Genomic DNA, 26827 nt, shown 5'->3' on the forward strand with positions numbered 1-26827 from the left:
AGTAAATAATATGATTACTGCAATTAGACTGTGATATACTTTGACATTTTGCTTCACTATAACCTATGACTTTTCCTTTAACTTAGTCAAATTCACTCAGTTTGTATCATTTCAGCATCTGGGAATCTGAATTGCAGTTAAAACAACTTTATAATTCCAAGGCATAATATATGTTTTAATTGGAGAAAAACACAGGTTTAAAACAGTAACTTTAAAACAGTAATTGCTGAATGAAAAAACAAATATGGTAAGATTTCTGAAGCTTTAACACATGTCCATTCTTCATGCTCTAGTCAATAAAATTAAAGGGATTTTTTTTTTAATTTTATACGCTCAAGGATGCATTTGTGGGCAGTAATGTTATTTCCATCAATGTAACAAATTAGAAGTTGATAAATTTGTAAATTCAATAGTAAATTGAACTAAGGAAATAATTTCATTGGTCTCTCAAACTTACGAAATCTAATTTCAGGCTTGTAGTATAATCACCTTTAAAAAGTGTCATAAGCCCCATAAATTGGTATGCATTTATGGACTCCTCAGTGGCTTGTCCATGCCTGTTACAAATAGCTTAACTACATAATGTGAACTAGTGAGCAAGACCCTACACCAGAAATGTGTAGGTTGTGGAGAGTTTACAATTTTTGTGTATGTCCAGTTGTTAAGGCTCTAAAAGAAGAGCTAGGCTACGGGTGCCAAATGTAACATCCACCCAATAAATTAACTTTTAAAACACTCGATATAACCCAATGACCCCGTACCTCCTAATCTTTAGCCTGATGGGCCACTGTTTTGAGACTCAGGCTTTAGGACAGTGATATATAGAAGTAATTCCACTGGTGTTCAGACTTTTCTTTCTTTTCATTGCTGACAAATCAACAAAAAAAGTCCCATTTTAAAAGATCAACAAAAAGTCCCACTCTAAAAGACCCTGACCCCATTAATGAAAAATTTTATTAGAATAGATTTATCAATTAAAATTTCTACATGACCGGCCCCTTAACCATGTCCTAAAACACTTGTAAGAACAAAATATTTAGCTATCTTTATTATAATTGGTTCTGACTGAAGCAGAACATATAAACATATCCCCTTCTTAAAATAGGTTGTGCAGCCTGGATTTGTAAATTTATCCTCATTTCAAAACTAGGAATGCACTGTAGTTAGTATAATTAACCAAATGGTTATCAGGAAGCTTGTCATTCATATATCAAGCAATATAGTTTATATTCAGCAAACTTAATTTTATCAAATGTCCTTTAATTTCATACACAACAATATGATACATATTGTATAAGAAGCGCACAATAGTTTTGCAGTACAATTTCAAAGTGTATACAAATTGGAATACAGAGGTTGAACACTGGTGTGCTGACAGCATTTTTGAACTTTGGATAAACTGCATACAAAACTTACAATTCAAATATTAGCCAATCTGGAAACTTTACGTCCCATAATATAAAAATGATACTTTGAGATGCAAAATATTTTTTACTAACAAACTATATAAACATTTAAAATAATCATTAAAAACTTAACTTTAGAATTTATAAAGATTAGCTATAAAAATATATTGGCAGTCACTTTTCTTATAAATGTACCATTCACTACATTACAAAATAGTCTCTAACATAAAATTGCCTTAGTAACTATTTAGAATCTGATAAACCTTACATTAAACTGATTATAAAATCCTTTTGGAAAACTTTGGTATGCATCTTCAGAAGGTTTTTAAAATACTCTTTATCTTAAGGGCCTGTAAACATTCCATTCTATTAAAGCACAACAGAATAAGTAAATGTATATTCAACTGCATACAGAATATAGAATCAAAAAACAGTTTATTAAATATTTGTAGAAAATCACCATTCCCAGAGTAACCTTTACTATTTAAAAGTATCAAACTTTTAAACAATTCTTTTTCCATTCTGATAAAAAATGTTACAAAATCACCATACTACATTCATGTACCTTAGATGTCTTTTAGGACAAGGCCTCAAAAATTGTTAACCTAGTCTCAAAACCCCTCCTGAGTCCAATGAACAGACTTTTAAAAACCCATTTGAGACCTGACAACAGAACAAGTATATATAATCAAGACACATAATCTATATATTTAGTTATGTATTAGCTCTTCTTTTATATTTGCAATGTAGAATTTATTGGCAGAAATAGAACACACACACAATTGAAAAAGATAAATTTTAGGAAACAGAAATGCAAACCTGTAAGGGTAAACTGATTTATTTTTAAAGATTTGATTTACCAAATTTCATCTTACTTAGAAAATTCAAATTGGTGAAAGTTCATTTCAAATGTTTCTTGAGTATGTTTAATTTTTACAGAGCTTCCAGTTGTGCCAGTAACTTCCTTGAGGTCTTTTTCCACTTTATCCTCTGTCATCCTCTGTCACCAGATCTCTCGTGTAAGGTCTTTCTCTTTGAGTTATAAAAACCTAAAATAAAAAGCTTCATTTTTGACCTTTTAATTCATAAAACTCCACTAAAAAGAAAAGAAATCCATCTAATTTTTAGGCAAGTCCACAAAAATATTTTCTTTCTTAAGAATCAAACACTTTTATTAGAATAAAGATCCTTCAAAGTTTTTAACTCTTCTATTAGAGTTTTGTTTTGATTTTCCAAAACTGCGACTCGATTTTCCAGGCATTTCACATATTCTTTCTTCTTTCTGCGACATTCTCGAGCAGCTTCTCTAAACATGAGCATTAAAAACCAATGTTAGAAAAAAGTTCAAATTCTTTAAATGGTAAATGTGTGCTGTGTGTGTGCTAAGTCGCTTCAGTAGTGTCTGACTCTGTGACCCTATGAAATGTAGCCTGCCAGGCTCCTCTGTGCATGGAAGTCTCCAGGCAAGAATACTGGAGTGGATTGCCATTCCCTTCTCTAGGGGATCTTCCCGAACCAGGGATAGAACCGGCATGTATTACGTCTATTGCGTCTAACCTGCATTGGTAGGCAGCTTCTTTACCACTTGCACCACCTGGGAAGCCCAGGTGAAAAAAGATCACATTCCTTAAATGGTAAATGCAGTTCAGTAATTTTCCCTGGTCATCCTTTTTTTTCCCTCATTAAAAAAAAAATTAAGATATCATCTATATACAGTGAAACACGATAATCTTAAGTGCAGAATTCAATTCGCTATGGCAAATGCATATACCTATATAACCCACATATCCTTCAAGACAGACATTTTTATTGCCCCAGAAGTTCCCTCATGCCCATTCTCCCCAAGAAACTACGGTTTTGATTTTTTTATCACCATAGATGACATTTTTCCTATTCTATAACAGAACTTCCTTCAGACAACAGTCATACAGAACATACTCTTGTGTCTGGTCTCCTGTCACTCAGTATATTTTTGAGGTTTATCCATACTCCATTGTATGGGTATCATTACAATTTGTTGATCCATTCTGTTGAGCCATTTTCTAGTGTTAGCTGCCACGCGTGTCCTTATGCCAGTCTCTGAGAACATATGTCCCATTTCTCTTGGATAAACACCAAGAAGTGAAATGTATGGGTCTTCTGGTTAACTTTGGACATATAAATCCTCTAAATTTCCATTTTTAATTATAAACAATGCTTTGATACTCAGTTTTGTACATGTCCTGTTAAAATATTTCTATAGATTTTCACTGAAGTTTTATATACATATACAGCACGTAAAAAAGTATTTTGAATTTTTTTTTGAACTAAAAACTGAAGATATTATCTGAAACTTGCTTTTTTTACACACACTATTTTAATGATGTTTCTATATTGGTACACAGTTCTTTGTCATGCAGACATTTCATTGTTAATTAATTTTCACTTCCCTAACTACTAGTGAGATTGAACATCTTCAAAAGTTTAACGGTCTCCTCTGGATCTGCTCTTATTTATTTGCCTGTTCATTCATACTTTTTGCCTATTTTACAGTTAGAAATTACTAGAAAGACACACAACCTAAGAACTCTCAATGAATTATACATACTAACCCATTACCTGTTTTTACATTATTTTCTAATCTACCATTTGATTTCTGATATTTTTATTTTCTTATATGATAAATTCTCTTTTTTAGTCTTTTTCTTGGCTTAGGTTAAAATCTGTCATGCACTATATATTTCTAAATTTTATTTTTCAAGATTTTGTTGCTTAATTTTCAGAGTTGTCTTTAATCCATCTGTAATTACTTCTGTATGTGGCATAAAATAGGAGTCCAATTTAATTTTCCTCTGGATGTGGAGTTGTGTATCATTTCAAAACATATTCAACTTTTTTTCAGTTGGGTTGTACTTTTCTTACTCATTTAGATGACTTGTATATTTTTTCAACGAAATCTTTTTTTGGGGGGTAGATATGTTGCAAATACCTTCTATAGGTTTGAAGCTTATATTTTCAGTCACTTTCTTTTAATGAAAAGAAGTTATTGATTTTAATGAAGATTCATCAATCTTTCATTTTAATTTTTTATGTGTATGTTAAGGAATCTTGCCTACACTTGCAACCGTGAGCGATGTATTTTCAACCTAAAAGTTTTTAAAATTTCACCTTTCACACAGTCTTTAATTCATCTGGTATGATTGTGTATGGTGTGAGGAAGAAATCTGAAATTTTTTCACATATCCTAGCACCATTTATTGGAGTCCCTCCTTCCCCCAATAATCTGCCCTACCAAGGTTTCATGTATCCACAGATGTGTTTCTGAGCTCTCTACTCTATTTCACTAGTGATTTTGTTTATCTCAATGCCAGTATCACATTATTTTAATTACCACGGTTTAAATAAGATTTGATTATCTCCTCACCTTATTCTTGTCTGGAATATTTTGGCTGCTCTTGACCCTTTTTACTCTTCTATAAATTTTAGTATCAACTTGTCAAGTTCTTCAAACAACCTGTTTGGGTTTTGATTGGAACTGCATTGAATCTATGGATCAATTGGGGGGAAAAAATAGTCATCTTTATAACACTGAGTTTCCATTATCTGTGGACATAGTATATTTCTCCATTTATTTATCAGATCTTCTTTAATGTCTCTAAAAAAACATAATATTTTCCGTAAATGTCCTGGACATCTTTTGTTAGGTTTGTTCTCATATATTTCATTTATTGATAATATAAGTATCTTTTAAATAATTATTTACCAAACTCTTTATTGCTGATGTGAAGAAAACAGTTGATCTTTGAAACTGATCAGTTTCAGTTCAGTTTCAAAGATCAACTGTTTTCTTCACATCAGCAATAAAGAGTTTGGTAAATAATTATTTAAAAGATACTTATATTATCAATAAATGAAAATGCCAAAGAATGCTCAACTCAAACTACCGCACAATTGCAATCATCTCACACGCTAGGAAAGTAATGCTCAAAATTCTCCAAGCCAGGCTTCAGCAATAAGTGAACCGTGAACTTCCAGATGTTCAAGCTGGTTTTAGAAAAGGCAGAGGAACCAGAGATCAAACTGCCAGTATCCGCTGGATCATCGAAAAAGCAAGAGAGTTCCAGAAAAACATCTATTTCTGCTTTATTGACTATGCCAAAGCCTTTGTGTGGATCACAATGAACTGTGGAAAATTCTGAAAGAGATGGGAATACCAGACCGCCTGACCTGTCTCTTGAGAAACCTGTATGCAGGTCAGGAAGCAACAGTTAGAACTGGACTAGGAACAACAGACTGGTTCCAAATAGGAGAAGGAGTACATCAAGGCTGTATATTGTCACCCTGCTTATTTAACTTATATGCAGAGTACATCATGAGAAACGCTGGGCTGGAAGAAACACAAGCTGGAATCAAGATTGCCAGGAGAAATATCAATAACCTCAGATATGCAGATGACACCACCCTTATGGCAGAAAGTGAAGAAGAACTAAAGAGCCTCTTGATGAAAGTGACAGAGGAGAGTGAAAAAGTTGGCTTAAAGCTCAACATTCAGAAAACTAAGATCATGGCATCTGGTCCCATCACTTCATGGGAAATAGATGGGGAAACAGTGCAAACAGCGTCAGACTTTTTTTTTTGGGGCTCCAAAATCACTGCTGATGGTGATTGCAGCCATGAAATTAAAAGACGCTTACTCCTTGGAAGGAAGGTTATGGCCAACCTAGATAGCATATTTAAAAGCAGAGACATTACTTCGCTAACAAAGGTCCGTCTAGTCAAGGCTATGGTTTTTCCAGTGGTCATGTATGGATGTGAGAGTTGGATGGTGAAGAAAGCTGAGCACCGTAGAATTGATGCTTTTGAACTGTGGTGTTGGAGAAGACTCTTGAGTCCCTTGGACTGCAAGGAGATCCAAACAATCCATCCTAAAGGAGATCAATCTTGGGTGTTCATTGGAAGGACTGATGTTGAAGCTGAAACTCCAATACTTTGGCCACCTCATGCGAAGGGTTGACTCATTGGAAAAGACCCTCATGCTGGGTAGGATTGGGGGCAGGAGGAGAAGGGGACGACAGAGGATGAGATGGCTGGATGGCATTACCGGCTCGATGGACATCGGTTTGGGTAGACTCCAAGAGTTGGTGATGGACAGAGAGGCCTGGCGTGCTGCAATTCATGGGGTTGCAAAGAGTCGGACACGACTGAGCGACTGAACTGAACCTTATAAATTCATTGCTTCCAGTAATCTTTCTCTCAATCCATTTTGGTATTTTTTAAATCAGGCAATCATACAAAAAATAGTAATAGCTTTTCTTTTCTTCATTTGAATCCTTCTAATTTCCCCCCTTTCTTCCTGATTTACTAAATTGGCAAGGATTTTAATACAGTGTTGAAGAGAACTGGTTCTTTTTCATTTCTAAAGAGTTTGCAGATTATTCTCCTGGATATTCTAAGCAAATGAATATATCTTTGTTAAAATTAAAATAACAGTTTTACTTTTCTTCTCCAATTTTTATCGTTATTGTCTCTTGATCTTTCATATTTTCAATGACATCCTTTTCTAAATATGAAAAACATGCTTCTTTCCATCTCTCTTATTAGATAACTGAAGACTTCACAACACTGATTCTGTTGTCTGCTCTTTCTGCTGACTCTTGCTTCTAAAAGGCTGGGTGGTATTCCTTAAGACTCTGGACTCTAAAACCTGGACCCATGAATTTAAATCCTACCTCTTATCACTTACTGGGCAGTGTAACCTTGGTCAAGTAACTAGACTTCTCTAGGCCTCAGTTTCCTCAAGAAAATGGAAATAATTTTTTGTGAAAACTATTTTAAGGACTTGACATATATAATGGAGGCCTAATTCTTTGGGTATTCTGATTTTTCAACTTACATTTGTTAGAACTCAATGTGTACAAATTCTTTAGAGCCTGTGTTGAGGTTGCTTTCTCCAAGCAATTGCTAATTTTCGGACTGCACTGGATCTTTGTTGCTGTGCGCAGGGGCTACTCCCTAGTTGTGGTGTGTGGGCTTCTCACTGTGGTGGTTTCTCTTGTTGTGGAACACAGCTGTAGGGTGCGCAGGCTCAGTAGTTGTGGCACACAGGCTTAGTTGCTCTGTGGTATATGGGATCTTAGTTCCTGGACCAGGGATTGAATCAATGTCCCCTGCAGTGGCAGACAGACTGTTAGCCACTGGACTATCAGGGAAGTCCCCATACCCATTTTTTAAATTACAATTCTCAGCTTATGGGTGTAGATCTTCTTGGGTCCTGACCTCAAGGAAGAAAATCTTTGATCCAGTTCTCCAAGCTGGAGTCCCTACGCTCTGTCCCTTGGTCCCATCTGCATACGAAAGCTATGCCAATTACAAAGATCTGAACTTATCCCCAGGAATATACAGCAGCTGCTTCAGTGCTTATTAACATCATGGTCCTGTGCTTCTGGTTCATTTCTAACCTCAACAGATCTCTTTCTGCATGCTCACCCAATCATTTGAAAGAATGGTTTTTATATTTCATCAAGCTTTTAAAAATATTATGCAGCTGAAGTTACACTGTCAGAAAGAGAAGTAATTTTTAATATGTCTAGTAATTTTTAACAAGTCTTCTGGGTTTCCTAAATACACAATCATATCACCAGCAAAGAAATAGGATTCTTTTCTAATATTTACATAACTTATTTCATTTACTTGTCTTACTGTATTTGTTGGAACCTCCAAAACAACACATGGTCCCTGCCTTGTTTCCAAGTTTATTTACAGTGATACTTGCTTCCTCTTATTTTTAGTAAAACATTTTATCTTGAAGTAATTAAGTGTATCCATCTGGTCCTTTATGGTAATTTTTATTGCTCTAAAAAATTATCCTTTTATTCTAATTTTCTAACCTACTTGAGACGACCTGAAAATCGAACTTTATTATAATTTTAAAAATTTGTTGTCATCTGTAGCTATTTACCCTTTTTTGTTTCTAATATAGTTTACTGGTATCTTTTTTCTCCTCCCCTGAACACACTGAAGAAGTCTATCCATTAGATTCTTTTTCTCAAAGAATTAGTTTTAATACCTGATGTACATGAGATGCAAACAGCATTGTTTACAATACATATTAATGAAAGGTAATGTTTCTGGGGGTTAAATGACTACTATACTTTCATGATCAGAATTCATTTTTAAGAACAATTCTGTATCCATAAGTACTAGGTATTATGCCAGAAACCTACTATTCTTAGTCAACAGCAAGCAGCAAATTATTATTTTCACTTAACTTTGTCAACCCAACAAGAACAAAATATATGGTTTAAAAAGTTTTGCGTTCGATGCATGATACAGGGTGCTTGGGGCTGGTGCACTGGGATGACCCAGAGGGATGGGATGGGGAGGGAGGTGGGAGGGGGGTTCTGGAAGGGGAAAACATGTACACCCATGGCAGATTCATGTCAATGTATGGCAAAAGAAATACAATATTGTAAAGTTAAAAAACAGATAAATAATTAGAAAATAAATAAACAACAAGTTTTGCTTAAGAGTGCTATTTGAAGAACACAACAGAAATGGAAGAACTCTAGGTCATATATTAATAAGAGACTGTGCAAAGGGACTCACTGATCTGCTAGAAACATACCAGAGAGATTAACAATTAAAATAAAACTGATATAAACTCTTCTCACTTCTAACATATAATCTCAGTTAAAATCTTTCTGAGATTTATAAAAACATTACCCATTCTGATAGTATAATTTTACTACTTACCTGTTTTTCATCAACCTTATTTCTCTTTTCAGTTGGGGGTCATCTGTCTTAGTTGTCTGAGATGTAAGGGTCACGGGAGATGTCATCACCACGGTCTGTGGTAGTGAAGTAGCTGAAGGTGTGGTACGGATCTGATACGTCTGCATATCTCCTGACGCAGCTGTGTGGTCCAAAGAATGAGTTAAAATTTATAAGTGTCTTTGAAAGTACTCTGGGATGCTTTCCATACATACTTAAGCATACTTACTTTGTACAACAACCTGGTTGCTGGGCACAAGTATTTGTTGTCCATCAGAAGTCTGTGCATACTGGAGAATTGTTGTACCTTGTTGAGTACTGCCTGAATTTGTCATGGTTAATGTCTGAAGGCCCTGTACTCCATCTGTGCCTGGACTGGCCAGCTGTAAGGCTCCATTTGGGGCAATGGCAACTTTAACCAAAGAGAAAACATAGCTAATGTAAGGCTATACAACACACTTATTACAAAGGATTGGCGAACAAAACAATAGTTTTTTATTAAAAGTTTTAAATGCAATTTCACTTGATGACTGTTGGTCACTTTAGGTGAGCTACATGTAAAAGAAGTAAAATTTGGCTTTTCTTGATAAAATTTTGTATTTCAGATAAAATTTCGCACCAATCTTACATTCAGTCTTAAATTATACAATAACTGATTGGTCATTTTGGGCTCTATGGAGCACTACATGCTAATTGTTAATGTTGTCACAGCAGTTCTGGGGCATGAGAAGGGGATACCACCGACAACTTTTAAAGCAAAAATAAGTAGAAGGAAAGAGTAACACAGACTGTAATTTTTATTTAAAAGCACTAGAAAGATTTTATCTTAAAAATTTTTGAATAGGTAAGTGTGCCTATGGAAAAAAATGCAAAAAGGATAAAAGGTTACATAATGAAAAAATAAATCTTCATAGGCTTTCTCAGCTCCACTCTCCAGTGGTGACACTGTTTTCAGTTCTCCTTAGCCTTTCCCTACTGCCACACCACAAATATTCCCATATAATTTATAAAATGACTTCAGAAGAAAAGACATTAAAAGTTTTTTAGATGTAGAGATTTGTTTTAAACTTACAGTAGCAATTACTTTCAATCTCTTTCCCTGTAACAGACATTACATACATACATAAATATATAGAAAAAGGAAAAGTCCGGCCTTCCCTGGTGGTCCAGTGGTTAAGAATCTGCCTTGCAAGGCAGGGGACACTGGTTCAATCCCTGGTCTGGAAAGATCCCACAAGCCACAGGGCAACTGTGCCTGCCTGCCCCAGAGCCCATGCTCCATAGTAAGAGAAGCTGCCACAATGAGAAGACTATGCACTACAACTAGAGAGTAGCCCTGCTTTCCACAACCAGAGAAAGACTGCACACAGCAGTGAAGACCCAGTGCAGCCAATAAATAAAAAATAGAATAAATTTTTTAAAAAAAGGAAAAGTCCCATTATCCCTATTTATTCCACTTGCCATTTCCCACCACCCTCTTGAGGTAACCATTATTTTTGGTGCACATCTTTCCTGGTATCTCCCTATGCTCATATAGACTGATATATATCATCAAAATATAGGGACTTCCCTGATGGTCCAGTGGTTAAGAACTGCCTTGCAATGCAGGGGACAGAGGTCACCCCTTGTAGGGGAACTAGGATCCTACATGTTGCAGAACAACCAGGCCTGTGTCCTGCAACTACTGAGCCCGTGGGTCACAATTAGGGAGTCAGTGTACTGCAACTAAGACCCAATGCATTTATCTATTCACACACATTATAGATATATATCATCTGATGTATATGCACATGTATACATTAATACAGAATTGTTTCCATTTTTGCAACATATCTTCCTGTACTTGATTAACACGTGTACTTACCTGGTTGAATTTACTCTCAATCTGTACTATTCAGTATAGTGGCCATGGGCCACATATGGCTATTTAAATTAATTAAAATAAAAAATTCAGTTCCTCAGTCTCACCAGGTGCTCAGCAGTCACACACAGCTTAGGAGCTACTGTATTGAACAACGCAGATATAGAACATCTGCATCACCAAGGAAGTTCTGCTGCATCACACTGCCCTTAATACAACATGCACTGTCCTGTACTTCGATTGTAACATATGAAATACTGGCCTAAGTTTCTACATAGTTTTCACAATAATAAACCATGTATCATAACTTTTAACTTGCTAATATGCTGTCTTAAATATTTTTAATACATGTATGATAAAAAAAATTGTTTTGTTTAAAATGAAAAGTGAACCTCCCGACTGCTTCTGAGCTCTGCTCCTAAGTCTCCTTCCTTGCAACCACTTTTCCCAGTTTGTTCTCAAAAATATTCTATATATATTCTTAAAATGATACGTTCATAACACATTTTACTGAAAGCCTATGTGCCAGGCCCAATATGCCAAGGTTATAGTTGTGAACAAGACAAAGTTCTCTCCCTCAAGGAACTATATTCATAAATCAAATAAGCTAATCTATAATTATATATATTCTATAATTAAACAAATATACTTGAAAGCATTTATATGTAATTATATTGGAAAAGTACCTAAGAAAATAAACTAAAGGGTGGAGCAATATATGTTAGCAACAGTGGTCTCTCTGAGGAGGTGACACTTAAGTAGAGCAACAGTGAGGATGTAAGCCATGTGAGGATCTGGGTAAAGAACGTGCAGGTGGTAGGGATGACACCTTCAAAGATCCTGAGGCAGAAATGAGCTTCATGAGTTTAAGGAACAGCAAGAAAGTTTGTGTGGCCAAATGGCATCAAGTGGCAGGAGATGAGATCAGAGTAGGCAAAGCCAGAAATGTAATGCCTTGTAGGACTTATTCTAAATATGTCAGAAAGCCACTGGAAGATTTTGAGCTAAAGTGGTGTAATCTAATAGACGTTTTAAATAAACTGTGTTGGTTACAATATGGAAAACTATTAGAGCAAGAATAGGAAGCAAGATAACTAATTGGATACTGCAGTAGTTCAGATGAGAGTATAAACCCAGGTGGTAGAGATGGTGAGAGGTGGTCAGATAGGACAGCTGTTTTGTGGCAAGAGCCAATTAGACTTAAAGAACAGGGCTTATGAGTGAAGGGAGAGGTTATTTACAAATGGAACAGAACAAATGAATTTCTTGGGGTGATGGAGTATCTTGATTGTGGTGCTGCTTAGGCAACTCCATGCATCTGTCAAAACTCACAGACTTACCCCCCAAAATAAGTATGTAAGCTATGTATCACTAGCAAGCTGTGTGTCTTTAGGGATATTAATTGTCTAACTCTCTAACCTCAGTTCCCTCATAAATTGGTAACTGCCCACCTTACAAAATTGTTGTAGGAAATAGAGATAATGCTAAAAAAGAACTCTGCATTATTTCTGGCTCAAAATGTTACTTATTGTCCTTTAATAATCATCACTATTAAAGTATGACAGTCTATACCACTTCTTCACACAGAAAGGTTATTTTCTGTGTGTCTGTCAGGTGGGAAATTATTCCTATACGTACTGTACTGTCCGGTGCTAGTCTGATAGATGGGAGTTGGAACAGACATAGAAGTGACAGCAGAAACTCCAGGGTTTTCTCCGTCTCCTTTTCTGCCCCGTGTATCTTCAGAAGATAGGTCTTTCAAAATCTTTCTGTGAAAAATAGAACTCTATTATTAATGTTGGTAATGAGGACAACTTTACAAAAAGAAATTACTAAACCTCTTTTAATCTCAGGTTAAAAATACAGTGATCTAGTAGACACCTAAACTGTGGTGTCAAAGAATCCTTTGTTTAGCACATACTATTTTTTTTACTGCAAGCTAGAGATAGTGAAGGACAAGGAAGCCTGGTGTGCTGCAGTTTATGGGGCTGCAAAGAATCAGACACGACTTAGTGGCTGAACAACAAGACTTTGTTTAGCAGGCTGGTTACATTTTAGTTTATGATGATCTGAAAAGAGACAATGAACAAATACCCATACAGAGTGCCTTTTCAACAACAAGGCCCTTGTAGAGGTAGAAAAGGTCTCTTTATAGGAGAGATGGCTCCATTGTGAGTACAAGGTACTATTCATTTTCTAAATAGTGTCGGTGACCTTTATTTAAAAAGATCAAATTGGGGACTTTCCTGGCAGTCCAATGGTCAAGAATCTGCACTTCCACTGCAGAGGGCATGGGTTCGATTCCTGATCTGGGAACTAAGATCCTATATGCTGCGTGGTGCAGCGATCAATCAATAGATTAAATTTATTTTTTCAAGCTTCAACTCTATAATGGAAGAGAAACCCATAGTTCTCAGAAAGAAGGAGATTAAAAATACTATTCTAAGACTGGTGGTTGCCAAGGTGGAAGGGGATGAACTGGGAGTTTGGGGTTAGTGAATGCAAACTGGTAATATTTAGAATGGATAAACAATATCCTACTGTATAACACAGGGAACTATAGTCAATATCCTGTGATAAACCATATGTAAAAGAAGGTGTATGTGTGTGTATAAATTGGTGGGGGGGAGGGAGTCCATTTTCCTAACTTTGATGGAAAGTATAAAAAAAACTACTATAAAAACACAGAGTATCTGTGATAAATAAAATTCATTATTTTAACAAGAAGTACACTTGACTCCACAAAAATAAGGCAAGAATAAGGGGATGGAAAAAGATGCCTTGCTGAAAAGAAAGGTTTTCCAAAACACAGCTGGGGATGGAAGGAGCATTATTTGTTTCTGAGAAGAAAAGAAAAAAGAAATTTTTACTCAAGAATTTCACGTTTATTGGAGAAAAATTAGAAAACCTTAACTATTTGTGTGAAAACAATAACAATAAAGAATTACAAAGAAAAAAAAATAACCCTTAGCATTAAAAGAGGTCTTTCATGTTACCTATGCTAAACTTTCAGCCCATTCAGGAATTCTCTAACATTACTGCTGCTGCTGCTGCTAAGTTGCTTCAGTCGTGTCTGACTCTGTGCGACCCCATAGACAGCAGCCCACCAGGCTCCGCCGTCCCTGGGATTCTCCAGGCAACAACACTAACATTACTAACAGCTTCTATTTCTAGGAATAAGGCATCCACAATTTCAAAAAGCAAACTATTCCATTATTGGATGATTAGAGCTCATCCCTGTTTAGATTCAAAGCTAATTCCACCCAGTGAAACTAGAGCAAGTTAAACTTTATACCCTAATCCTATATCCATGCCCTAGCTTTGCAATATCTGACAACTGCTTCAGGTTTTCTTCATTGGAGGCCAGGTAATTTCAGATCCTTCAGATGTTCTCTTCTCACATGCTGAAGATCCTTTCCCAGCTTGGTCCCCCTAACCTGGACAGTCTTCTCACCAAGAACTACAAGTGTAGACTATACTAACAGAAGTTCCACATAGAGAACAAGGATGTGGAGGTCCTACAGAACTCTGTGTTAGCCATCTGTAGAACAGTGCTTCCCAAACCTGCTATGTACCAGAATCATCTGGAGAGTCTTATTAAATCCAGATTCCCAAATGGCACCTCTAATGATTTGAGTAAGCAGGTCAGGAAAGAGTTCGAGAATCCATTTAACAAACTGCCTGCATGGTCCTAAGCAGCCAGCCTTGCATGAAACTGTGAAATGCTGTGCCCATTTCTTTTTCAATTTTAAGTTATGAAATATTTTGAGCCCAAAAAGTACAGAAGGGCTTCCCTGGTGGCTCAGTGGTAAAGAATCCACCTGCCAATGCAGCAGCCACTGGTTCAATCCCTGGTTCCTTGAAAATCCCACATGCTGTGAAGCAATTAAGTCTGTGTGCCAAAACTACTAAGCCTGTGCTCTAGAGCCAGAGAACTACAACTATTGAGCACATGCACCCTAGAGCCTGTGCTCAGCAACGAGAAGTCACCACGATGAGAAGCCTGCACACGCAACTAAAGAGTAGCCCCTGCTCACCTCAACTAGAGAAAAGCTGTGCGAGAACCAGCTCAGCCAAAAAAAAGAGAAAGTGCAACACCTATGTACCATATACCAGGAATCAACTGATTGCCGTTTTGCCATGTTTGCTTCAGATATCTCATTTTTAACAGGAATTAAGTTACATAAACACCAAAACGTCACCACCAATTCCTTTCCCTGATCTTTTTCCCTCTCATAAGTGCCATTATCTAAATTGTTATTTATCATTCCCACCTATATTACTTTATTTTTACTATATTTTGAGATACTATTTGCCATTGTCTTACGTTCTTCCTCATCCTCCTTATTCAACCTTGGAGAATCTTAAAGAGCCATCTTTCGGACTTCTCCATCTACATTCTTTCTAATGAGCTTATCTGTCCCAAAGGCTTGAATACCTTGTGTACACTGATGACCCCTCAAAATGGTATTTTCTCAGCTCCTCTCGGGAACTCGAAACTCATATATCGAATTGTGTATTGAATGCTTCCATTCAACAGGCACCTCAAACTTAATACCTCCAAATCTAATATCAGATATTCTTCTACCCCTGGCAGTCTTACCCATGTCAGTAAATAGCAACTCTACTTTTCAAAAATTTTGGAGTCATCCTCTTTCTCACAACCTTTATCCAATTCATAAACAAATTCCGTTGTCTCTATCTTGAAAATCTATTCAGAATCTTACCGGTACATCCTCATCACCTCCACTGCTGTTCCCCAAGTCCATGCCACCAACTCCTCCTGACTGAACAACAGCCTCTAGCAGGTCCTCCTTGCTACAGTCTATTCTCCACACAACAACCAGTCATCTTTTTAAAATGTCAGTTAGATCAAATCACTCATGTGCAATGGTTCCCTATCAGAATAAACGACATGGTTGACAAGGTTTGTCCCTGTGACTTCTCCAACCACTCTTCCCTTTATGTTCACCATCCAGCCATCTTGCTACAAGATTATCAATTTTACTGATTCCACACACACCCCCACCCCCGCAAAGAACCACATTTCAGTTATATTATCTCTATTAGTTTTCTCTTTAAGTTCAAAGATTTCTGCTCTCCTGCACCCCCACTTGCACCAACTGTCTTGTGGGATGTTAGTTCCCCAACCAGGAATTGAACCCTCCAGCAGTGGAAGCATGGAGTCCTAAGCAACAGACTGCCAGGGAGTTCCTTGATTTCTGCTCTTAATCTCTATTATTTTGTTTCTCCTGCTTGTTTTGAGCTTATTTTGTTTTTCCCCTAGTTTCTTTTTTTTTTTTTTCCCCTAGTTTCTTAAACTGGAAGCTGAGACTGTTGATTTGAGATCTTCTGTCTTTTTAAGTGTTTAATAAGGTAAATTTCCCTCTCTTTCCTACTGACTTGTTATTTCCTACAGAGTTTGGTATTTTGTATTTTTATCTTTCATTCAGTTCAATGTTTTCTAATTTCCCTTAAGATTTTCTGTTTGGTCCACAGACTATTTCTAAGTGTGTTAATTTCTATATGGAGATTTCCTGTTATCTTTCCTTTATTGACTTCTAGTCTAATTCAAGTATGAGTAAAGAACTTTGTGTAATTTCAGTTCTTCTAAATTTGTTAAGGTTTGTTATGATCCAGGATGTGGTCTTTCTTGGTGGATATTCTTTGTGCACATAGGTGAAGTGTTCTAACAATGCCAATTAGATCCAACTGGTTGATGGTATTGTTCAGTTCTATAATCTTGCTTATTTTCTGCTGTACTTCTGTTGGATACTGAGATAGATGTACGCAAATTTTCAACTGTAACTGTGGATTTATTTTGCTTTCAGTTCTGTAAGTTTTTGATACATGTATTCTGAAGCTCTGTTGTTAAGTGCATACATATTTAGGGTTGTTATATCTTCTTGGTGAACGGATTTTCTCTTTATCTCTGATAATTCTGTTTGCTCTGAAGTCTATTTTGTAATACAGCCACTTTACTTTTATTTTGATTATGTTATTTCTCTTGGTTATATGTATAGCAATAGTAGTAGTGGTTTATAAGGTAAATATGTTCAGTATTTTGAAGAACTGCCCGATTGTTTCCACAGCCACTGTCCCCCTTACCAACATTTGTTATGTTTTGTTTTGTTTGGGATGTTTTAAGCATCCTACTAGGTTTCAAGTGGTATCTCATTATTTTGGTATCTCATTATTTTGATTTGCATTTACCTAATGACAAATCATGCTGAACAATTTTTCACATGCTTATTGGCCATTTGTGTATCTTCTTTGGATAAACATTCTAGTCTTTTCCTCATTTTTAAACTGGTTTATTTGTCTTAACAATATTCAGTCTTCCAGTTGATGAACCTGTAATGTCTTTTCAGTTTTTTTAAAAATTCCTCTCAATGAAGTTTTGTAGTATTCAATACACAAGTATTAATATTATATATATCTGTTAAATTTACTTGACTGGCCAAAAAGTTCATTTAGGCTTTTCCATATGGAAAAAACCCAAATAAACTTTTTGGCTGACCCGATATATGATTTGAATTTATAAATTTAATTTCAAGTATTTTATTTCGTTTATGGCTGACCCGATATATGATTTGAATTTATAAATTTAATTTCAAGTATTTTATTTCATTTATGTTGTTATGAGTAGGACTGTTTTCTTAATTTCATTTCTGGATTGTTTATTGCTAGTGTAGAGAAAAACAATTCATTTTGTATCCTGCAACCCTGCTGAACTTATTTATTATTTCTACTTTCGTGGATCCTTTGGGATTTTCTATATATGAAATCATTGTCATCTGCAAACTTTTATTTCTTCCTTTCCAGTATGCTTTTTATTTAATTTTCTTGCCTAACTGCCTGAGAGTACAAGTAGTGAGAGTAGACATTCACAGCCTTGTCTTGTGCCTGCTCTTAGGAGGAGAAAATATTCAATTTTTCTCCATTAAATATGTCCGCTCTGGGCTTTTGTAGATATTCATCATCAGGTTGAGGAAATTCCCATCTATTTATTTGATGAGAATTTTTATCATTAAAGGGTACTTTGTGTATGCTTGGTCGTTCAGTTGTGTCTGACTCTTTGTGACTCTCTGGACTGCAGCCTGCCAGGCCCTTCTCTCCCTGGGATTCTCCAGGCAAGAACACTAGAGTGGATTGTCATTCCCTCCTCTAGGAAATCTTCCTGACCCAAGGATCAAACCTGTGTCTCTTGCATCTCCTGCATTGGCAGGCAGATTCTTTAGTGCTAAGTCACTGGGGGAAGCCCTTTAACCCCAATTTCATCAAATCCTTTTGGTGTCTGTTGAGATGACTGTAAGATTTTTGGTTTTATCCTACAAATATGATTTATTACATTAATTGACTTTCAGATGTTAAACCAATTTTCCATTCCTGGGATAAATCCTACTCAATTATGGTGTATAATACCTTCTATCTGTTAACGTATTTGATTTACTAATATTTTGTTGAGGATTTTTGTGTCTGTATTCACGAGGAATACTGGTATGTATTAACACTTAACACTGTTAAGTCATGTGCTTTTTTTTTTTTTTTGGCCACACCACAGGGCATGTGGAACCTCCCTCATCAGGGATGGAACCCATGCCTCCTGTAGTGGAAGTGCAGTATTTTTTAACATTGATTTTTATTATATAGTTTCTTTACAGTGTTGTATTAATTGCTGCTGTACAGCAAAGTGAATCAGTTATACATACACATATATCCCCTCTTTTTAGATTTCCTTCCCATTTAGGTCACCACAGAGCATTAAGCTGAGTTCCTAGTGCTATATAGCAGGTTCTCATTAGTTTATCTATTTTATACGTAATAGTGTATATATGGCAATCCCAATCACCCAATTCACCCCATCCACCCGCCTTGGTTTCTGTAAATTTTTTCTCTACATCTGTGTCACTATTTCTGCTTTGCAAATAAGTTCACCTGTACCATTTTCCTAGATTCCAAATATAAACAATATTATACAGTATCTGTTTTTCTCTGACTTACCTCACTCTGTATGGCAGTCTCTAGGTCTATCTATGTCTCTGCAAATGGCACTATTTTGTTCCTTTTATGGCTGAGTAATATTCCATTATGTATGTGGACCACATCTTCTTTATCCATTCCTCTGTTGATGGACATTTAGGTTGGAAAATGCAGAGTCTTAACCACTGGCCCACCAGGGAAGTCCCATGCTCTCTTAATATAATTACTGATATTGGTGGAACATTTTATTATTTGCTTTTTAAAAAAATTCTTCTGCATTCTTTTGAGTTAAGATTTTTTAAAACTCCATTTGAATTTACCTATTGTGTATTTGACTAAATCTCTTTGTATAGTTTCTTTAGTAGTTGCTCCGGTGTTACAATACAGATGACAAGTCTACTTAGTCACTGTTTTACCACTTGAAGTGAATCTTAGAAACCTTACTACCATATTAAATCCCTACCATATCCCATTTATTTTGTAAGTTGTCTTATATATTACCTCTGCATACACTGAAAGCCCTATCAGTGTCATTTTTTTCAACTGTCAAATATATTTCAACTATCAAACTATTCACAGAAGAACAGTCCATTATATTTGCCCAGATCTTGCTATTCCAAGTTTCTTTTGGTCTTAATAACTTAGCAGTTATTTTACAGAAACTCTGCTGTTAATGATTTCTCTTAGTTTTCTTTTATCTGAGAATACTTAGTTCAACTCCACTTCCAAGGGTTATTTTTACAAGACACAGAATTCTGGATTAACGGTTCTTCTCTTTCAGCACTTTAAAAATGCTATTCATTTCTTCCAGTCTGCACAGTTTTGGTGAGAAATCTATAGTCTTTCACAGCATTCCCTATTTATAAGTGGTGTGTCATTTTTCTCTGGTTGCTCACAATATGTGTTTATTTCATAGCTATTTGATTATGGTATGTCCAGGCAAGGGTTTCTTTTTGTTTTATCCTGTTTAAGATTTGCCAAGTTTTTTGAATCTATAGGTTTCACTGAACTTGGGAACATTTCAGTCATTATTTCCAAAAGTATTTTTTCTGCAACATACTTTTTTTCTGTTCTATAACTTGCATGACACAATGTTAAATCTTTGGGTATTGTCTCTCAAGTCCCTGAGAATTAATTTTTCTGATCTCTATTCTTCAGACTGGATACTCTCCATTGAACTATCTTTAAGTTGAGTAACTTCTTACCTCTGTTCTCCTATTGAATCCATCCTGTGAGGTTTTATTTCTGTTAACTGTATTTCTCAGCTATAGAATTTCTATTTTGTTCTCTTTATATCTATTTTTTTGCTGAGAGTTTCTATCTTTCCATTCATTTCAAGAGAATCTACCCATACTTGTTAGTCAGAACACTGCAGTAATAGCTCCTTTAAAGTCCTTGTCGTATAATTCCAGTATCTTGTTCATCTAGGAGATGGTGGCATTTGGTGATAGTCTTTCCTTACAAGTTAAGATTCTTCCAGGTTCTTTTGTATGCCAAGTAATGGACATTTTCAATATTATGATATCGGACTCTTTAAAATCCTGCAGAGAATTTTTGATATTCTTCTTTTAGCAGGCTATCAACCTGGTTGTATCTAAGCCACAAGTTCTGATTGGCCTTCTGTGGGTTGTAGTTCCAACATCAGTTTCAGTTTTCAAAGACTCTGCAGTGCTATTCAGAGTCGATCCTGTGTGCACCATGTAGTGGCCAGTTTGGAACTTGAGCTGTCACCTGCTGCCGTATGTATAGTTCAGTTCTCAGTCTATGTATGCTAGGAAAGTCCATTGTTATTCTTTACTTGCTAAAAATATGAGTAGGTGCTGAATTTTATTAAGTACTTTTTCTGCATTTGAATTGATTATATTTGTTTCTTTTGATTCTCACTTACGATGGTTTATTTCCTCGTATGTTTGATTTCTGACTGTAAATTCATATTTGGTTGATTTTTGATAAATTCAGAAAACTTAACTTGGGGAAGCTTTGTTTTAGATGTTCTAGCTGTTCAGATATTCTAGGGTTCTCAGGTTAATACAAAAATCTTGGGTTCATGGTCCCTTCCTGCAGAAGTAATGGGTATACCTTGGCTTTCGTGCTTGCTTGCTTCTGCTTCCCATTCTGGTTTCAGCTCATGTATTTGTTTGTACATGGCTTTATATTTATTGGAGTAGGGTGAGAAGACATTTCTATTATTTCCTATAAATGCACAATTCATTAGTAAGTATCTTATCCGGAAGCTAACTGTTTTGTGCTAAGAGAGCCCTCCTGTTTGAAAAGTAAACATTTTACCTGTATGCCTTTGGTCATTATGTCTAACAGTCTAAAGGTAATTAATACAAGACTCTAGAAGACCATTCCAATCTTATATGTTTCTGTCTGGTATATGTTTTACATTTGATTTTAAACTACTCAAATTAATCATTATTAGTATTATTCTGAAAAGTCAGTGGTATCTTAATGTCTTGGTTCGCCATTCTTACATTCACATTCCTTTTGTTTGATTTCATTTTATTCTTCCAGACATGTACCCTTTAGTAATTTCTTACATCAGTTTCAAATGATTTTAACTTCACCATTATTTCTGAGTGATTGTTCAGGTAGATATGTCATTTCAGGCCAACTGTTATGCTCTCTTGTCATTTAAAGATTTTAGTCCATTGTCTTCTAATACTACAGTTCAAAAATCTGTTGTCTGCCTAATGGTCACATCTTTTCTCTTTGGAAGCTTTCTTCCAAAGATCTTATTTTTTATTGCTTCATAAGATATATCTAGGTGTAAGTTTATATTAATTTATCCGGTTGGGACTTTGTTTTCTAAGGCTGAGAAATTCCTTTCATACTGGATTACTCTTTTTTTTTTTTAACAAACTTTATTTACTTATGTATTCGGGTGTGCTGGGTTTTCATTGCTGCGTGGGCTTTTCTCTAGTTGCGATGCACTGGCTTCTCATTGTGGTGGCTTCTCTAGTTCCAGAGCCTGGGCTCTAGAGCATTTGGGCTTTGGTAGGGCTTCAGTAGTTTGGCACGTGGGCTCAGCAATTGTGGCTTCCGGGCTCTAGAGCACAGCCCAGTAGTTGCGGTGCATGGGCTTAGTGCCGCAGCATGTGGGATCTTCCTGCCCCAGGGATTGAACCCATGTATCCTGCATCGGCAGGCGGATTCTTTACCACTGAGCCACAAGGGAAGCCCTGGATTACTGTTTTTTTAAGCCACACAGTATGTCATGTGGGATCTTAGTTACCCGATGAGGGATCAAACCCCCGCCCACCTGCAGTGGAGGCACGGAGTCTTAACCATTAGACCACCAGAGAAGTCCCTGGATTACTTTTTTTTAGTTTCAGATTACGGGCTCCTTTTAGTAGGCTTATTTTTCACATACCCCCTCCCCCAAATTCCAGACAAAATTTCTTCTGTTGATTAACTGTTTATTCAGTAGAGTCCCAATTCCTTAACATGGTAACAAGGTTCTAAGTAACGAGGCTCCTGTTTACCTTTTCTTGCTAAACCAACCCGTTCCTCTCTGTACCTTAAATTCCCAGTCCCTAGAACAGGCCAACTTCTTCAGTATCACATAATCTACCTTTATTACCCTGATTCCTCAGCCTAAGAAGCTCTTTCTGCCTCACAAAACCTGTCCTTGCTCCTAGCTCTCAAAATTTATCAGACTGGTAATGAACTAAATCACATCTTTTATGAAGTCTTTCCTATTTGTTCCATCAGGCAGGAATGACTCTATACCCTGTACAAAATTCTCTTGTAAGATCTAAAACCTTACTACATTTGTTTATGTGTTTCAAAAACATTTGATCCTTTTCTCCCTTTCCTCCTACCCACTAGTCACCAGGTTTTGTCAATTCTAACACAGAAATGTCTCAGATCCACCCATGTCAAAGATATCCCACTACCCTACATGAGATCACCCAGGTTATTTTAAAAGCTTTCTGTGAGTTGTACTACTTCAGCTCTCCATTCATTCAGCAAGTAATTATTAAGCATCTCCTTTCAGCTAGTCATTTTGATAGGTCCTGGGATCACAAAAAATAATGCATAGACCATGCCCATAAATAAACTGGAATTCCAATAGGATGAGATAAGTACTATAAAAGCAATCAGTTAAAGGATGCCACTGAAGGAAGACCTAACCTGGTCTTGGGAAGTTGAAGAGAAATAAACAAAGAATGCTCCCAGGAGGAAATGAGGCCTAGAATATATGCAGAATATATAAGAGTTGTGTTTCACCAAAGGGACACACACATAAGGAAGAGACAAAGGCTAGGAGGCTAAGGAAGGGAACACAAAGTAGTTCAATTCTTAAAAATCTACAGTCCTTTCAAATTACTATTAAAGTTAACTAAAAGTAAATACAGATATCTAATACTTTGCCAGAAGGTAAGTCTAAATTCCTCCTTAGCACAGCAACAGGGGCCCTTCATAACCTGGCTCAAGCCTATCTCTCTTAACACTTGCCTTCTGATACAAACGCATGTTCCTTCTTGATGTAATTTGCTTTGCACAACACCATTCGAACTCATGTGGTAATATAACACACACAGGATTTGATACAAGCACTAACCTGTAAGATGGGCGCCGTGCTAGAATCCCGTGGGTTTTCTGTGAGGAGCCTATGCTGTCAGATGAATCCTGAGACTCCTCACTCTCTGATAAAGATGATACCTGAAAAACAGAACTGGTTTTATTACTAAGATGAACAGACCAAGTGGGACAAGAATTAAATTTAATTTTTACTTTCAGAAAAAATGATCTGTCTTCTACCACCCAAATTCATTTGTCATTAAATCTAAGGTCTAAAAGAAAGAAATAAAAGGAAAAAGGAGAAAGTTTATTTCATGAGTCTAAACTAAAGGAACATACAACACAGCAGGCTCAGAACTAAGAAGTCTATCCCCCAAATAAAGCAATACTACTGCACTAGAGTTGTAAATATCAGTCTTGAGACTGATGCACACTACTAAGATTTTTTATCATTAATGCTATCTGATTTGGATTTTGGACATGCTTTGAAATGCTATTAGATATCCAACTAATATCTAGTTAATAGATAATGACATTGAGGAGTCTGCTGAATATACAAACCTGTGTGTCAGGGAAGAGCTCTGGGCTAGACATACATATTGGAAGTCAGCTCTCTAGGATAGTCCTTAAAGCCACAAGACTGAGTGAGCTCAGGAAGGGGAGAAATATAGGACAAAACCCAGGGACATTCTTAGCAGTAAGAGGTTGGATAGAAGGGGGGAACCAGCAAATGAGGCCAAGAATAAGTCACCAGTGAGGCAGGAGGAATACCAAATGAGTGCAGTGTCCTTGAAAAACTAGCAAAGACAGAGTATTAAGGAGAAAAGAATGATAAACCATGTCAAATTCTGCTAGCAGGTGAAGTAATACAAGAACCCAGGACAATCATTAGATCTGGCAAAGTGGAGGTCACTGGCAAGGGCAGGTACAAACATAAGTAAACTTAAAAATCTGTAATAATTAGCTTCATCTCACTTCATAACTGAATTAGTTAATACATGTAAAGCGTTTAGTGCATGGCATAGCACAAGCACACATTAAATGTTACCTACTATTAATAATAAACCTATTCATTGTTTGTGAAAGCCTCCTTGATGAGATATTTAACTTGAGATCTGAAAGGCAAGAGAACCCAGTGCTGGAGATGTTGAGAAAACTTTCAAGCAGAGAAAAAAAGGAAAACCTATTAAAACTAGTCAGTACAATAACCATATGCAAGTTTTAAGTTATATCTTACAATTGAGGAAATAAGAATTTTTAAATGTATTAAATTTCTCAATATTTTTCTGAAGCTACACTGTGATACCTGACTTCTTTTGAAAAAATAAAACAGGCTTCTAGAAAGGACATAATAAATAAATTCTCTACATTACCAACTATATACAGAAAGCCTTCCCCTAAACTATTTAGACTTAGATCTTAAATTTCCAAAGAAGCTTGTTTTACACTGTATAATCACCTTCAAAAATGAGTTCAAGTGTACTTATACTTTTTTATATCTTAATTCTTTATCTTTTGATAGAAAAGAAAGAACGTGTCATAATCAGTAATAGTTAATAAATAATCACAGTAACAAACAATACAGTAATAATAAAAGATCAGTTGCTTCTGTTTCCTCAAGCATCACAGATATACCATTTCTAATCTAAATTTTAGCTGTTTTACCTTTTTGCCCGCAGATTTACTCCAAAGCCTCCCAGTGAACTCAAGTAAGAAAATAACTCCTAGAACTAAGACATTACTTATAACTAAGAGGAAGAACCTCTAATGACAGCACTAGCAAGTAAGAGTAAAATCTTCACATAAAAACTCAGAAAAACCATGCAGCAGTCACCTTTCACAAAGGAAAAAACACATAAAGACGCAGCTCCAGAGCTGACAGCCCTGCCAGACGCTGTATATACTCAAGAGGAAAAAAGAGCTACACAGACACTGTATATACTTGAGGAAAAATGAGTTATACAGACACTGTATATACTCAAGAGTAAAGATGAGCTACATAGACACTGTACATACTCAAGAGGAAAGATGAGCTACACAGATACTGTATATACTCGAGGGAAATGAGCTACACAGACACTATATACTGAAGAGGGAAATTAGCTACACAGACACTGTATATACTCAAGAGGAAAGATGAGCTACACAGATACTGTATATACTCGAGGGAAATGAGCTACACAGACACTGTATATACTGAAAGGGAAATCAGCTACACAGACACTGTATATACTCAAGAGGAAAGATGAGTTATACAGACACTGTATATACTCAAGAGGGAAAATGAGCTACACAGCTTTTCTTTCAAGATAGCTGCTTCTAAAAATGACAAATGACCAAAGGCATTCTGAGACTCACAGGAGCCAGAAGACAAAATGGGAAGAAAGAGTAAAAAGCAAAGAACCCAGGCTGGCTCCTTCTTTCCTACTGTTGCCAGGTGTAAATATGAAGGTAGATAGGTATAAGTAAGAACTTACAGTGAGGGAACTCTCTTTTATTTGATCACCATAAAGCATAAAATAGGTACTTTCTTACTTTGCTAAGACACTCACATCATTACCCTTTCTTCACAATTATCTTTTTCGTGAAGGATACCACTAGGATAAAAAGGTGCTTACCCTTCAGAAAATCTTTCATTTCCTTAAATTCTAAACAATAACTTCTCCCCAAAATTGCTTTCTGTTTTCACTGGGTATTATGTACATGAAACTAGAAGTTCTAAAACTTTTCTATTCACTTCACTTGTTCTATAGTCCAATTTCTAAGACTTCGTTATCTTGATCTATAATATTGAAACTACAGCAACTTCAGTTGTCCAAAGACTCCAGGTTCACAAGTCCCCTCTCTCAACCACTAAGTCTTTTAATTTCTGTACCGTTTGCACGTGTGGTGGGTGAATTACGGAAGACTGAGCTGTCTGGATGACCCCCTGAACCTGTACTTGCTCTCCAGGAAGAGGTACAATTGTCACTGGCGCAGATCCTCTTAATGACATCTAAGAACAAATAAAAATTCAATTAACATAATGTAATACCTGTGCATGTAAGATAGCTGAGTTCTTTATACTAGAAAACACATTTTAGAGCTTATTATATATAACCACATCTATTAATCACACATTAGCTATTTTCTGTGTGCAGGAGATTGCACTAGGAGTACAAAATGAACAGAGTAAGAGTTATAATACAAGCAAAAATACAGAAACCACTCTACTGTGGGAGCAAAGACAGGGTGCTATTTCAGCTGGGTCTTAAAATATATATAATTTCCTGATGGTATGTATGGGGAACAGGGTTGG

General features: G+C 36.1%; 1 protein-coding gene across 50 annotated transcripts in view; it reads right to left on the reverse strand.

The window, feature by feature from the left end:
* Positions 1-1243: 1243 nt before the first annotated feature.
* ATF1 (activating transcription factor 1) overlaps positions 1244-26827 on the reverse strand; it is a 65028-nt gene continuing 39444 nt past the window's right edge. For 12 of the 50 annotated variants that reach the window (XM_081592487.1, XM_081592490.1, XM_081592481.1 and 9 more), the window contains 6 exons: positions 26405-26524; positions 23570-23670; positions 12655-12785; positions 9385-9567; positions 9138-9297; positions 1244-2712 (listed from right to left, as the gene is read on the reverse strand). In XM_081592487.1, coding sequence (XP_081448613.1) covers positions 2568-2712; positions 9138-9297; positions 9385-9567; positions 12655-12785; positions 23570-23670; positions 26405-26524 — 840 coding nt within the window. In that variant the 3' untranslated portion in view covers positions 1244-2567. Of the gene's footprint in view, positions 2713-4809; positions 4932-9137; positions 9298-9384; positions 9568-12654; positions 12786-23565; positions 23671-26383; positions 26525-26827 lie in introns of all 50 variants that reach the window. The other 38 variants (XM_081592500.1, XM_081592501.1, XM_081592495.1 and 35 more) reach the window with 10 other exon arrangements.

The sequence above is a fragment of the Giraffa tippelskirchi genome, chromosome 4 (genome assembly GCF_054371585.1).
Source record: "Giraffa tippelskirchi isolate mGirTip1 chromosome 4, T2T-mGirTip1v1.2.pri, whole genome shotgun sequence".
Taxonomy (NCBI): domain Eukaryota; kingdom Metazoa; phylum Chordata; class Mammalia; order Artiodactyla; family Giraffidae; genus Giraffa; species Giraffa tippelskirchi.